Here is a 16,785-nt window from a genome sequence, read left to right on the forward strand (position 1 = left end):
TTGTCCCCATTTTACAGATGAAGAAACAGCTTGAGAAAGGTTAAACAACCTCCCTGGATTGCTCAAACAATGCCTGAGGCAGGATTTGAACTTGGGTTTTCTTGATTCCCAACCAACTACTTTATCCCAGTCTACAAGCATTGAGGTAATGACTGATACTCAACATACAACGTTTTACCAATGGTTAAGCAACTGACAATGAACCACAACCATGCTGACATTCCCACCACAAGCAAAACCAGAGGACACAAAGAAACTGCTCCTGAATGGAAAGTTAGTTCACAGGCTCCGCTTGGAAGCAAATGAAGGAGTCAGTTTTGTTGTGGGCCTAACAGCAACAAGAATGCCATTTTATGAGGCATTCGGTCATCCTGCCCTGCAGTGCTCACAATGAATAAAAGCAAACAGACCACCATGATAATAATTGCAGTTCATGGATCAACATCTGTTGCAGAACATGAACAAATAGAGAAAAACTCATGGAGAACTTGACAAGATCCTCCAAATTAAACGTGGATTTGGAATAAGAGGAACAGGACTCAAATACTCATTCCACCCCTTGGATAACCTTAAGGCATTCTTCACCTCTCTTTGCCTCAGTTCCCTATTTTTAATATGAGAGCTGCACTGGATAACCTCCGAGGTACCTTATAGCCTTAAATCTATAATCCTCTGATAGCAGGAAGCTATTCCAAGATCTGCAAACACTTCAGTTCTAATTTGGCGCATACTGATCAAGCTCCTACTGTTACTAAAGGCACTGGGCCAGGCACTGGATCGATACAAGGCTCTTTATTTTCTACTCACTGTAGAATCATTAGACAGGAATTAATCAACATAAAGTTTGACTTACACAAAAAGTTTCACAGCTACTTCTGAGCTGACTAGAAAATTAAATTAACATGATTTCCCTATTCTGTAAACATACCAGGTAAGGTATAATGGAAGAAACCCCAGATTGAAGGTCAGAATCCAAGCTTCTCATTGAAGGTTCATCACTAAGTAGCTGCAAAACCTAGACTGATGATCAAAAAAACTGCTGAAATGTCAGACTGTTTTCCAACAGGATGAACCCTTTCACAAGAACCAAGACCTGAAGACCTTGGTCCTCTTCTTGTCAGCATCTGTGTCATCCATGAACAGGATGAAGGCACAGACATGGAATGTTTATCAAATCTGTGGAGGGAACAAAGCTGGAAAGAGAGTCCATGATTCATGGATAGGGTTTAGTAAAGGAACCTTCCAGATCATTTAAATTCAATCCCTTCATTTTATAGATGAGGAGACTGAGGCCCAGAGATGAAGCAATTTTCATACAGCTAGCAAGCAGCAGAGCAGGGATTTGTGAACTCAGGTCCTCGGTCTCTAAATCCAATATTCTTAGTTAATATCCTGGATGACTAAAGATCTAGGATTACCTTCAACAAGCTGAAATAAGGGATTCAGACAAATAAAATCAAATTTAATGCAGTAACATCCAATGCCAATAGAATGTAAGCTCCCTGAGGACAGGGACAATTTTTATTTTTTGTTACTCTGTAGCTTAGCAACAGTATCTGAAACCCAGAAGGTGCTTAATAAATGCTTGGTGATTGACTGCTTTAATAGGGATAAGGGTAAGCCTTTACTCAAAGTTTTATTCTGTGGGCACTTGGTAGTCAAGAAGACCTGAGTTTGAATCCTGCCTGAGGCGCTTACTGCCTTAGCTGTGTGCCCTGGACAAGTCAGTCACCTAGTTGCCTCACAGTATTAATGTAAAAATCAAATGAGACAAGATACATAAAGTGAGGGGCGGCCAGGTAGCACAGCGAGTAAGAGCACCGGCTCCAGTGTTGGGATGACCTGGGGATCAAATCCAGGCTCAGATACTTAGCACCACACCCAGAAACACCTGGCCATGTAACTTGAGCAAGTTACTTAACCCCGATTGCTTAGGGGCGGCCAGGTGGCTCAGCAAGTAAGAGCACTGGCTCCAGTGTCGGGATGACCTGGGGATCAAAGTCAGGCTCAGATACTTAGCACCACACCCAGAAATAATTGGCCGTGTAACCTTGAGCAAGTTACTTAACCCCAATTGCTTTATTAAAAAAAAAAGATACATAAAGTGCTAAGAAAACCTTACAAAGTGTTATAAATGTCATCCATTATTGTTGTTAGAATGGTGCTCTGGTGTTAAGATCACTGGCCTTAGTTAAAATTAAGAGAGCCCTGAGTTCAAATACTGCCCCTGATATTCAGGACTTGTGATCATGGGAAGGTCCCTTAATTGCTCTGAACCTCAATTCTTTCAAATATCTGTAGAATCTCCTTCATAAGGTTCCCATATTCAATGAGATAACATGCTTTGCAGAATTTAAAGTTTAAAATTTAAATTTTTTTAATTTACATGCAAGTTACTATTATTACTGTAGGTTAGAAATGATAAGAGTTTTACAAAAGCCAAGTCAGCAGAATGGGAGCTCTGACTGGTCTTCACAAGCTGGAAAGGTTTCAAGACAAGGTCTGGCAGCCACCGAATACAACCAAATTTGGCAAAGATTAATTAAGTACCTAATGCTAGGCATTGGAAACATGAAATGTTTAAAAGAAATTATATTCCTTACTACATACATTAATATTAGTATACTTTCAGAGTTGGAAGACACATCCCTCCTATCTGTTAGCAAGTAATAATTGCCTTTTCCCCCCGAAGAATGTATTTTAGATCATCTAGATATTTGCTGGGAAGGGTCTACTGAGTCAAAACAATTGTATCATAAATTTTTTAAAAAGAAGTACACACTCTCCTAGAGAAACATACACATTAAGGATAATAAAAGGTAGAGTATTCTGGGAAGACATAAAGACAAAGCACTCCAGAAAAATCTGGGGAGCAAGGAAACCATTTCACCTGGAAAGATCAGTGAAGGTGGGCCTTGATGCCGGCATTCTGAAAGGCGGTTTTTCAAAGTGGACAAATACATTGAGGAGAACCACTCTAGAGGGTAGAGGGGATAGCTTGTCACTAAAAAGTTGACTGATAAATTTTGAGGACCACAAAAATCCCTAGAGACCATTTATGATGCTGTGGAATGGCTGCTATCTGCACTGGTGATTTGCATCACATCAAGGAAATCATGGACCTTCCGAAATACTGGAGGATAAATGGAAAGTCTTGTGGATTTTAGTAGACTCCAAATTCAGTGATTTATTCAGCCGTGTATTGTGGTAGACCAAAAAAGCTAACAGGCTATTTGGCTGCAAACATTAAAAAAAGTAATGTCCAAAGCAAAGGTAGGGATAGTCCCAATGTACCTTGGTCAGACATATAGGGTAATATCCATTTTGGGGAGCCACATTTTAAGAAGGATCAATTGGACCACGCCCAGAAAATGGCAACAAGGATGCTTGAGTGGAAAAGAAACTGTCTGAAAGCAGTGTCAAAGAACTAAAGAGAATTTTGTTGTTATTTATATTTGTTGGGTTTGTTTTTTTTTTTGGAAAGGTAGAGAACAGAAGTTGTCATACACAAGATGATGAAAGAGGGGTTAGCCTTGTTCTTCTTGGCTCAAGAGGGTAGAACTAGGACCAAAAAGAAAAGCTAAAGGAAGAGGAAAAACTTCCTCACAATTAGAGGTACCCCAAGAATGTAATCAGCTGCCTTGGGATGGAGTGAGAATGCTGCCTTTGAACACCTTCAATTGGAGGTAGGATGCCCATTTCTTGGGGAATTCATACATCAAAAAAGGACTAGAGATTAAATGGCTTCTGGAGTCTTTTCTAATCCATAATTCCAGGGTTCCACATTTAGTACAGGACAAATCCCCACTTCTGTTTCATTCCAGATTATATCAAAGTCAGAACAAAAAATAAACAAGACGTAAAAGTTTTGCAAAACTGATGAAGGCCAACACCATTTGACAGCCAGAAAAATTATAAATGTTTTTGTTTTTTTAAAGGAGGAAATAAATATGCCAATCTAGGGGGTAGAGGCAGACCTCAAAAACAAGGAAATACAAAAAAATCTCCTTGTAAGCAGTCTAGTGAAAATATGTAATCCCATGTGTTTGCCTTGGTATAGAATAGTACTTCTGTATTAGTATATAATACAAATATCACTCCTGTACTGTTAAGCTTAGAATAGTATATTTCTAAGAGACATTTCTGAAATGTTTTCATCTTTCCCTTAAAAAAAATTAATTTGCTTAATTAAAAACTCTCTTGTCAATTATACAAGGATGATTTTGTAAGGGACAGTCAGCTTTCAATTTCTCTAGTCTTCTTTCCCAGTCAAATGAAGTATATCTAAACTGAAAATATCTAATTAATCTCAAAGATAAATGAAAATTGCTCTGTACTAATCATTCCACTTTCTAATTTGCATAAACATACATGTTGACAAGAATACTGATACTATAATGCAAATGTACAATAAGGCATTTTATATACTTTCTCTGAAATGAAACAAAGCATGAATTTTCAATTAGGAATCAGCATCTTTCAACTCTGAATGCATCGCACTGATTAAGTGAAAAACATGCACATGAGCTTAATTAAGCTGGTTTCAAAATTCAAAGATATTATTGTCAATAGTTTCCTACAAACCTTATGATGGAAAGTGATAATTTTGCTGTGTTCCAACAAAAAAAATAACAGCAATCTACATTTTCTATTATTTCTGTAATATTTTTTTTAAATTTTCTAAAGCAGGGGTCATCTTTCAACTGAGGTCTGTGAATTTTTTTATCTTGATAACTATTTTGAAATAAGCTGCTTCCTTTGTAGTTCTACAAATTTTATTTTATGCATTTAAAAATACAATTATAAGAAAGGATCCATAGGTTTCACCAGACTGCCAAAGAGGTTGTCAATACTACAAAAAAGACTGAAAGCCCCTGTTCTAAAAGATGAGGAAAAGGGGTCATGAGCCCCAAAGGAAATGGTCCAGTCATTAGACCAACTCTGTTTCCATCTACCTAAAGAATGAAAACACATGGAACCTCAAAGAGCAAAATACTTTTATTTTATTTTATTTTTTTGGAGGGCAATTGGGGTTAAGTAACTTGCCCAAGGTTACACGGCTAATTATTCTGTGTGGGTGTTAAGTGTCTGAGGCTGGAACTGAACTCGGGTCCTCCTGACTCCAGGGCTGGCGCTTTACTCACTGCACCACCTAGCCTCTCCAGAGCAAAACACTCTTGACAAACTGCACTGAGCAGGATTTAGAGAAAGTCCATTGCATGGAGAGAATACTATGAAGAAATAAATAAAAGTCTGCCCTATAATAAAAGATTTAAGTGCTTCGTAAACTCTAAGTGCTAAGCTTAAATGTTAACTGCTATGATAATAATATTTATTAGTGTTGTTAGCATCATAACTCCTCTTTTTAACTCAATCCAACTTGAATGCCTCCAACATGGAAATTGTTGTGCTGGAAGCTACAGGAAAATGAAAGTTTAAGATAATGTCACTGCTCTTAGCAACTTCTCAGTAGTGCATTGTTCAAATAAGATACACACATGAACAGAAGACAGCCTGAGACTACGCACCAAAATGAACAGCACACAGCTGGTTGTCCCTGAACTTTAAAAAAAACAAATTTAGATAATTGTACTTCGGGGTAATTGATTTCTTTATAATCCTTTATATTTCATTTTATGCATTTCAAAACATTACTCTGGGGAAGGATACACATAACCTTCACCAGCTAATGCTAGCCAAAGAAGTCTAAGATACAAAAAGGGCAAAAGCCCCTATAATAGGAAATTATAATTTATTATATTATAATAATAATATATAATTACTTATTTTTATATATTTTATATAATTATTTATAATTATAAATATAAATATAATAATATATTATAATTATATAATTATATTGTAATAATATAATATAAGAATAATAGGAAATAGGCCAGATTTTGAAAAATGGACAAGGTTTGATAGGTGAAAGGGAAGGAATTTTTTTATTAGTTAATTTATTTATTTTTAGCTTTCAACATTCACTTCCATAAGTTTTAAATTTTCTCCCTCTCCCTCCCCAAGATGACATGCAATCTGATAAAGGCTCTACACATACATTCCTACTAAACACATTTTCACATTAGTCATGTTGCAAAGAAGAATTATAACAAATGAGAGAAACCATGAGAAAGAAAAATAAACAAAACAAAAAAGAAAATAATCTGTTTTACTCTGCATTCTGACTCCACAGTTCTTTCTCTGGATGTGGCTGGCATTTTTCATCAGGTGTCTTTGGGACTGTTTTGCTGAGAAGGGCTAAATCTATCAAAATCAGTTCTCGCAACACTGAGGCTGTTACTATATACAATGTTCCTGGTGCTGCTCACTTCACTCAACATCAATTCATATAACTCTTTCTAGGTTTTTCTGAAGTCTGCCTGCTCATCATTTCTTATAGCACAATAGTATTCCATTACATTTATATACCACAATTTGTTCAGTCATTCCCAAACTGATGTGCATCTCCCCTCAATTTCCAGTTCTTGTTCACCGCAAAAAAAGGCTGCTATAAATATTTTTGTATGTGTGGGTCCTTTTCCCATTTTTATGATCTCTTTGGGATACAGCTGTAGAAGCAGTACTGCTGTGTCAAAGGGTATACACATTTTTATAGCCTTTTGGGCACAGTTCTAAATTGCTCTCCGGAATGGCTGAATCAGTTCACAACTCCATCAACAATGAATTAGTGTTCCAACTTTCCCATATCTTCTCCAACATTTATTTTTCTGTTTTGTCAAGTTAGTCAATCTGGTAGGTGTGATATGGTACCTCAGAGTTGTTTTGATTTGCATCTCTCTAATCAATAGTGATTTAGAACATTTCTTCCTCTGAAAACTGCCTGTTTATACCCTTTTTACCATTTATCAACTGGGGAATGACATGCATTCTTGTAAAATTTGATTCATTTCTCTACATATTTTAGAAATGAGGCTTTTATCAAAGACACTACTAAAAATTCTTTCCCAGTTTTCTGCTTCCCTTCCAATCTTGGTTGCACTGGCTTTTTTTTGTGCAAAAAGTTTTCAATTTAATGTAATCAAAATTATCTATTTTGCACTTCATAATGTTCTTTATCTCTTGTTTGGTCATAAATTCCTCCTGAAGTGCCCACCAGAAATTATATACTAAAGCCTCCTTAAACCTGCTAGAGGGGACCCCTACTGGGTTCCTTGGAAACCACCCAATAGGCTCCAATAGTAAAGAAATGTTTCACCCGTGGTGCTAAAACATGCCACAGATTCCCACAGATTCAGGTCTGTTTATGTTTGTATACAAGGCTTTGCTAAGGAACTATGGCTTCGCTTCGCTTCAGGAGAAATCATACTAAGGCTTTGTTTCAATAGGAATAATACTGAGAATGCTTTGCTTCAATGGGAATAATACTGAGAATGCTTTGCCTCAACAAGAATAATACTGAGAAAGCTCCACCTCAATAGAAACAATGCTAACCCCTTAGAAACATATTCTGTTGCTAGCAATCACACTGTTTATAAAATTATGTCTAATAGAAAGCTCTAGGCTGTCTTTCGGTCTGAGAGGCAGTCCCGGCCAGTTAATAAACACTCCTATCAAATTATGATTGGCCTAGCTGTCCTGTTATATCTCGATGTCCATTACACTCCCTTCTCCATAAATCTGACACATAAACTATTCCTTGTTCCCTAATTTGTTTACAGTATCAGTCTTTATATCCAAATCATGTACCTATTTGGACTTAATATTGGTATACAGTGTCAGACGTTGGTCTATGCCCAGTTTCTACCATACTATTTTCCAGTTTTCCCAGCAGTTTTTGTCAAATAATGAGTTCTTATCCCAGAAGCTGGGGTCTTTGGGTTTATCAAACAGTAGACTGCTATAATCACTGACTACTGTGTCTTGTGTACCTACCCTATTCTACTGATATACCCCTCTATTTCTTAGCCAGTACCAAGTAGTTTTGATAATTGCTGCTTTATGATACAATTTAAGATCTAAAGGGAAGGAATTTATATAGGAGGGCACAAGGAGCTCACTGAAAATACTGAGGCAGAATCCCTTGAAATCACACTTCCTTACATTATGACTACATTCTATAAAGTCACCATCATTAGGCAATGGTCTGTTGCTAAGAGGTCAAAACTAGCACTCCCTTCTAAACAAATCCTACTTTTCCAGGTCTATTTTCCACCCTCTCTGCCCCTCACCTCTATAGAACTTATTCTCTGCCAACTAACCATAAATGACTCAGTCCTTTACATTTTATCAAATTCATTAATGCCTCCCACCTTATCCCCACCCCCTGCCCTGCCAAGAGGACTACACTAACCAGGCTCTCTCCCTAATCTAGATTCCAGTCAGCTAAAGCATTACTCTCCTCCTTCCTACACTCAGGCTGCTCTAGCCACTGTTTCTCTGACTTTTCAGCTTCCCTTTTACACCAATCCTTACCCCTTCTTCTGTTTCTACTCTCCCTATGCCAACACTCAGCTGTTAGAGGAACACACAAAAGCATTGATGTCCACATAAGTCAGTCATGAAGTCTGTCCTAAGTAAGCCCTTAGCACTGGCAGCTCGATGATCCTTTCATTCATTTACAGATCACTGCCTTGCAGATTCTCCTCTGCTCAGAGCAGGTTTTTAGTAACAATGAGAATTTTAAATGACAGGGTGGGAAGGAACCTAAGAAGCTCATTGCTCATAAGACAGATGTAGCATTTAATGGAGAATAATGATGAAAACAATGCTTTGGTGCCTTAGATGTTCATGAATACTGATCTGATGTGGCATGTGGGATATTGTTAAAGGCATGAGTTATGAAAGACTGGAGACAAGGAGAAATTAGGGAGCCTACTAGAGAATCGAGACATGAGTTGTCAAAGAGCCAGACCTGGAATGCTAACAGTGGTACTGGGGGAAAAAATATGCAAGAAATGATAAGACTTAATGGCCAGATATAAAAGCCAAGTCAAAAGGGCTTTAAGACTCAATGACTGAAAATAATGGTGATGTAACTGGTAGTTACAGGGGAATGGGAATGGTTTCAACCATTAAGCAGTCAACAGTATTTACCAAGTTCCTATGTACCAGACATTGTGCTAGAGATTGGTTACATGCAGAAACAACCTCCACTCAAAATCAACTTACATTCTAATTGTGGAGACAAGTACATATAAAATTACATACAAACCAAGCCAACATGTATTTATATTGTGCCTACTTTGGGCCAGATACTGTGTTAAGTGCTGGGGATACAAAGACTATCCAATACAAATACAAAGTCAATAATAAATACACACATACACATTCACATGGAAGTAAAAAGAGTAGTTAAATACAAGATGCCATGAAAGAGAGAGAGAGAGAGAGAGAGAGAGAGAGAGAGAGAGAGAGAGAGAGAGAGAGAGAGAGAGAGAGACAGAGAGACAGAGAGAGAGCAAACCAGTATTTAGAGGGATCAGCAAAGGCTTCATGCAGAAGATGGTGTCCAAGTTAGAACTTAAAGGAAAAGAGAGAGTATGTAACAGAGGTAAGGGGTAAAAGGAGTACATTTCAGGCACAAGGGACAGCCTGCAGAAGCACAGAGAGGAAATAAAGTATCACAAATGAAAAAATAAATGGCATGGTTTGAAGGAGAAAGATGACTTCCATTTTGGACATGCTAGATTTTAGATAACAGTAAGAGATCTAAACGAAAATGTCCAACTGGCACTTGGAAACCCCAGCCAAAGTTGGGATAAGAGGCCCAAATAGGAGTGATAGTTGTTACTTTGAAAATTAATATAACTGAGAGACAATGGTCTGAGCATGATCAATTTATTAGGCTAGCAGTAACCAATAAATTGGGTCAATGGCCTCTCTTGATGACTAAATAAAGCCCTTGAGGTAGGGCTCACCAGCCTTAATATAGTTTTGGGGAGTAGAGAGTCAAGTAGCTGGGGAAGACAATATGGTTGGTAACAGGGTAGACTGCATCATGGGGGTAGGGACAATATGATTGGTTATTTTAAAGAAAGTGGACTAGCACCCACCTGTGGCTAGTAACCACATCTCTCTGGCAATTAAGTAAAGTTAACTGTTTTATGTGACCCATCCACATCTTGCAGACCTTGTTAGAGGACTTGAGTTAGCAGACTCCCTGGTGCCTAGCAGGGTTTGTTAGGGAGATAAGAAAGATTCTCCTTAACTGCACAAGGAAAGGCAAGGGTGAACAATATACCTTTTGGGGATGATAATAAGTTACCTTGTAACTTTAAAGTAACTCAGAGGAAAAGCTGACTCAATTATAAAATTAATACAGCATAAAATCAATTCATTATAGAATCAACACAGAAGAAACTAGAGCTAACACTAATGTTGATATTTTCACAGAGAGATTCACATAGAGGGAAAAGTTTAAAATAAGAGAAAAGATGAGCTCTCCTAAAACAAATAACGCATGAATGGAAGAGCACAAAAGACTATTCACTGGGAAAAGCTCACAGTTGGACATTTTTTAAAACTATTCTTGGGGCAGCTAGGTGGCACAGTGAATAGAGCACCAGTCCTGGAGTTCAAATCCATCCTCAGACACTTAACACTTACTGTGTGACCTTGGGCAAGTCACTTAACCCCAATTGCCCTCCAAAAAGCAAAAAAAAAAAAAAACCAAACTATTCTTGTATATCTTTATGGCTTTCAAAGTGAAGATTTTGTGGCCTTGCGTGGTAAAAATTGGGGGGGGAAATGCTGTTGGCTTAGAAAAATATAAATAAATCAGGAACATTTTCACTGGTCCCCTTTTCTTACTCACCATTGTGAAAATATAGTTGATATTGGAAAAGAACAAGCCATCTGAAAGAGTAAGAGAACTAGCTCCAGTCCTAGGATGCTCCATTGTGTTTCTGTGACAGAGCTGACTTGCCCTCCACCTGATCTCCTTTTGGTGTGGAGCCATCTTTTTATTTCGTAGGTTTCCACAGCCAAAAAACTCATCATCAAGTCGCCTGCTAGAGGATATGAGTCCTTCAGTGTAGAGCTGGGTGTCTGTCCTTGAAGAGCAAAGATAATCTCTTGCCAGAACTATATATGAAGCCTTTCCAGAACAGTGGAGCCTGTCAGAACTTGGGCTTCCAAGTCACAGGCCTGGAGATTCCAGAAATCACCTCCATAACTATGACATGCAGGCAATAAAATAAATCACCTATGGAGTAAATGAACCCCTTATAGATGATTAACAGCAGATATGGACAAGAGTCATACAAGATACGAGAAGACAGAGATGTGGGATTTATATCATTGGAGGGAGTACAAAAATCAATGAGATTCGCATATGTATTGAAATAAGTAACTTTTTAAAAGTCTTGGTTTAAGGTTAACTTAATGACAACTAGCAATAACAATGTGAAGAACAGTAAGATGATGATCTCTTACAAAGGCACCTGTGAAAGCATTACTCGACCCTACCCCTGCTCCTCCATAAGAGGGAAAGAGATGCTATGTTATTATAAACTGTCCTGCCTCACTGAGATTTCACTAATTAGAATTACAGAATTGTGAATTTTATTAAGGACTTATGCTGTCCACAATGAATAAAACAAATAGAACCACAAATTAGGAAAAATAGATTTAGCACTAAAAGTTTAATCTTAATATCTGAAAGGAAGAATTTTTTTTTCTTTCTAACATAAGATTTCTAAGCACCTTGAGGTCCTATAACTTAAACTTGTCTTTTTTTTTTTCCCCCAAATATTCCCTATGGACAAATACCATGACTGAATGCATAAATGCATGTAGCTTTCTTTTTTTTTTTTTTATATCAACCCATACTATAATAAACTGGCCAAACAAGAAACTGCAAAATCATTAATTACTAAAAAAGCTGGCATGGTATGACTTCCATTAATCAAGCATTAGACAACCTCATATGTGCATAATTAATAACTGTGTTTCTCTAATACTTCAAAGACTATCTCTTTACCACAAAATTTTAATCATTTTCCAACATAGTCCCATCAACTTAATTCTATTTGAATACATAAATATAAAAACTTAGGCAACTAAGAAGGGTTTAAAGCTTCCCAAGTCAAAACTTATTAAGATTTTGTAACAAAAAAAAAATTCCAAGAAAATGAGCCACTCATGTAACTAATATAGAATTCATCTTTGGAAAGTCTTATGAGAGCTGATGTAATTATTTATCTTTTAAATGATTAAAAGAGACTTTTAAAGCAATATTCGACAGATTTAAGGAAACATGAAAGTTATCAAGGACATTTCTAACACATTAGTCAGCTATCCACACATGAATTCTAAGGTCCTGCACGAGATCAAAATAAAGCACCACGAATTATTATAGGTTTGCAAAACAAAAGCCAGGGTTCTTTAGGATTTTTTCCCCCTGACTCAAAGAACAAGAAAAAGGAATGTGAAAGAAACTGAACTTTGGTTATATAAAGTTTGCTTTTAAGTCATTTAACCCAATTCAGCCTGCTTTCTCCTCTGTAAAATGGGGATAATAATAGTATCTACTTTGTAAATCTTAAAGTAATATATAAATCCTAGTTATTATTATTACTTTAGAAGTATTTGTTATTAAGATACAAATCAAAACCAACCTTCCTTTAACTCTGTAAAGGCAACAATAACCTTCCTTTCATGTCTGTATCCTTAGTAACTAGCCAAGAGCTTGGCATATATAGCAGGCACTTATTACTTAGAAAAAAGGGGGTAAAAAGGGCAGTATCCTGCACTGGGAAAAATTATAAAAAACAAAACCATCTCTATTTCTTTTTTTTCCTCCAGCTGAATAAAAGTTATGGCTTTTACTGAGAATTAAGTCAATCAACAAGTATTTGTTACAAATGCACTTAAGGGCATGGGAAAAAATATTTTTTAAATAATCTGGTTGTTTTTTTTAAACAATTAACTACTATTTATTCTAAAACTAGTCAATCATGAGCACAGATGAGAAAAGAGGGGTCTAGAGAGGAAGGAGTTATATAGTTCTCAGTACCCTGAAGAGCTCCTGATGTCCACCCTCATCAGATGAGGTCTACCCTAATGTTCCTCATGCAGTAAGTCAGGTGAAAAAGAAGACCTAGCCTCAAAAATAAATCAAGACTAAGAATTTCCCAGTGTACTTAAACTACCTACCAATAGACTCATTTCAACAGAAACCACTGGAATATTGCAGGAAGCTGTGACATTTCAGCATGGGTATTCTCTCTATACCAATCAATATCAATCAGTCAATATTTATTGAGCACCTACTATGTGCTAGGCACTGTGCTAAGAGTAGTAATACAAAAGACAGTGCCTGCCCTCAAGGAACGTACAATCTAGTATAGACCAATCATGTATGATTATTCTAAGGTTAAATAATTTATCCAAGGTCAAACAGCTAATTAAGTATCATGATTTGAACCTAGATTTTTCTAGTTTTTTTTTAAAGCAACTGGGGTTAAGTAACTTGCTCAAGGTTACACGGCCAGGTGTTTCTGGGTGGATGCTAAGTGTCTGAGCCTGGATTCAATCCCAGGTCATCCTGACTCTGGGGCCAATGCTCTTACTTGCTGTGCTACCTGGACACCCCAATTTTTCTAGTTCTAAAGTCAGAACTTCTATTACAGAAGTCAGCCACACAGAAAAGAAATCTTTAAAATTCACAGCTTTTCCTCCTTTCCAGGTAAAAACAACCACATGCCTTGGAAAAAGGGGTAAATAGATCTAAGGTTCAAGTAAAATCCACAAAATAATTAGCTAAGAAGCCAGCCAACCCTAGCACTGAAATTCAATGAAGGTTTAAAGTTATGAGATGGGATTCAATGTTGGGCTCTACACTGACATTAACAGGATGACAAATAAAATTAGATGGTCCACTTTCCTCTGAGAAATGGTGCACAAAAATCATGACCAGCTGGGCCACTGAGAAAATGTGCTAAAAGTACTGTAAGACCATCATAATAAAGGCTCCACAGCAAATAAAAAGGAGGTAGAATATGTGGATTTTGAAACTTACTGTTGAGAGTCATAATAGTCCATGCGCTTCTTTTTCTTATTGTAAGCCGCTACACGAAAGGGCACGATTTCCAAGGTTATTAAGCCAGGGGCCATCGTCAACACTTTGGCCCCATGGGTTGGCTCATAAAGATCCTTCCCAGTCTCTGGGTGAGGCATGCCAGCAGGATCTCTTCCAACAATGTAAAAATTAGCTCCTGCAACCATACGTGACCTACAATGCCACTGGACCTAGAGACAAAGAGATAAGCAAGTTAAATAACCTTATTTCCACTTTATGAATATTTATAGACCAATGGGAAATAAACCTAGATGAATCCTCCTAACCAATCAGTATCCAGAAGATTATCTTTTGATACTTTAAAAATCTGATTTCTTCAGGATGGAAGTGTGGAGCAAAGAGAAACAGCCCATGGGAACCACAACGCTCTTGACTGCAACACCAAGTAGATTTAAATGACATTAGGAAATGTTTAACAAAATAAATAAAAATACAATAAAGCACAGAAAACATTACATTTGAAAACCAACATACAGCTCCTTGTGTACGGATGAGACCAACACTTCTATGTGAGTCTGCTGTGGAAAGTTCATCTTAACTGAGTGTTTGGTAGTGCTGCTGAGACAGCAGTCTACTCTGTAACAAGCCTTTTAAGATCTAGCCAGGCTAGCCCTCCAATGATGAGCAGACATACAGTGGGGCTCTACATGGGCCTCACAAAGTTGTCTCGGAGTGGTAGGACCTATGAGAATGTCTCTCCTCATGATGATGAAACACAAGAATGAAACTTAAGTGAATATCCACCTAAGTATATATCTGAGTATCATCTTATAAAGCCAAAAACAAGGACACCAATTCTTTAAAATCATGAATAAATCATTCAATCAACAAACATTTACTAAGTACCTACCATATGCCTGAAATTGGGGATACAAAAAAAAAGTGAAAATCCCTGTACTCAAGTAGTTTATTAGGAGTAGAGAGAGGGGACAAGATATATATACATTTATCTGTTTATATGTGCAAGATTCAGTTCAAATTAATTCATTCAACATCCTTTTACATGGTAATCAGATTAGAGGTGACTGGACATAAGGAAGCAAAGAATATAGGTCTTAATTCTTCACTTTATAGTGAGGACTTTGGACTAGGGAATTTTGAAAAGGTGTTTCCCACTCTAACATTCTGTACCCCTGTCTGTTCAATCAACTTTGATGCAAGAAAAAGACTTCAGAGAGAAGGCTCCTTTCTCACCTCTTTGGGTATATACATTTAATTTAATTATGAAGTTTTTTAATCATCATTTTCCAGTAGGCCCCAGTGCTTCCCAATAGGAAACAGGAATTAGATTTGAGATATCTTTGGCACATGGAGCTGCTGGATGAGGAAAATTCTTCTCCCAATGCAAGCTGGCACCTTCTCTGCAATGTACAGTCTTCCAGAGTTGCCTGAGGTTAAGGTACTTGTCCAGGGTCACATATTGTCAGAGGCATGACTTGAGTCCAGGTCTTACTGGCTTCAAGACTGGCTTTATCCTCTACACCAGTGATTCGCAGTGTTTTTTTTTTTTTATTCTATGAGCCCCTTTCATTTAAAAAAAAAGCGTTGTGAACCCCCAGAGAATTTTACTATACTATTAATAATACTCTTTCTTGAATAGAGACCTATTGGTCAAGCATCATGAACCATTAAATGGGAATCCATGGTTCTATGTCATATGTGCTAATTACACAGGTTTTCTACCCAGAGCAGCCAAAGCAAAATCACCCTCTGTTGCTCTGTGGTTCATTTCTTGTCTGGTTAAGTATTTCACAGGGTCATCGGGTTCTTCCAAAGACACTGAAGGGTATGCCAAGATGCCTGGATCCTGATGGTGTATTTGAGTTTATAAGATAGAAGAGAAACTGAGGAATGTGTAAACTTTGAACAAACTTTCCACGATACTCTGACATAACAGTTTCTCTGAAAGTGTTTTATTTTTCCTCTTCTCTTTTGTATTTTATTAGCCTACAATGAAACATGAATACACTTCATTGCCGGAAGGAGAGGCTTTTGCAATCACATTCCAGGTTCCCAGTCTAAAGGAAAACATTCATTCTCAGGAAAAAAAAAAATAATGAAAGATGACATGCTGCCTAGGGAGGTGGCTGCCAAAAACCAGTAAAAGTAATAAAAAAAATCATGTAAACAACATGTTTTAATCCTAAGTATTAATACAGTACAGATTAGATGACCTATGTAAAACATTTACCCATTTAGTTATAGCTTTAAGTGAGCCAAAAGAGAAAATTAAAGGACAGAGGGGGAGATCTACCAGCTAAAAGCCTTGCCCTGCTATCCTGCGACACAGAGACTCATTTTTGGGATTGAATACAGATACTGGGAGAATCTGGATTTTTATATATGTTTTCCATGTTATGAAGACAGAGAAAATTTACATAAAGGTTTTTGGGTGACTAAAGCTGCCATGTAAACAGAAGGGAAACACTGCCAGACCGAATATGTATTTTCTCTCCTCTTTGATCTACCTCAAGGCAACCTCACTCCAGAAAGGAGAACTAGTCACTTGACAGAGTGAAGAATTCTACCTAATTCTTGTTCTATCTTTCATGTCTTTCCTACTGACTCAGAATTTGCTTTTACTTCTTATATCTGTGCTCAGTAATGACTGCAATGAAAATCTCTAAGTTGTTCTACAGTGCCCTTTAGAATGTAGTACCAACTTGGGGGGCAAAGCCAAAATGGCAGAATAAAAGCGGGAACTTGCTTGAGCTGGCACCTCAACCACCTCCAATGCCTGT

At 37.3% G+C, this 16,785-nt stretch overlaps 1 protein-coding gene across 4 annotated transcripts in view; it reads right to left on the reverse strand.

The window, feature by feature from the left end:
* The window catches only part of PAPSS1 (3'-phosphoadenosine 5'-phosphosulfate synthase 1), a 524,017-nt gene that overhangs the window by 20,859 nt on the left and 486,373 nt on the right, over positions 1–16,785 (reverse strand). For all 4 annotated transcript variants that reach the window (XM_069094889.1, XM_069094871.1, XM_069094880.1 and 1 more), the window contains one exon: positions 13,985–14,214. In XM_069094889.1, coding sequence (XP_068950990.1) covers positions 13,985–14,214 — 230 coding nt within the window. The remainder of the gene's footprint in view (positions 1–13,984; positions 14,215–16,785) is intronic.

Source organism: Petaurus breviceps, unplaced genomic scaffold, assembly GCF_028583685.1.
Source record: "Petaurus breviceps papuanus isolate PSGF00001 unplaced genomic scaffold, PetGlider_PUasm1.0 126, whole genome shotgun sequence".
NCBI classification, from domain to species: domain Eukaryota; kingdom Metazoa; phylum Chordata; class Mammalia; order Diprotodontia; family Petauridae; genus Petaurus; species Petaurus breviceps.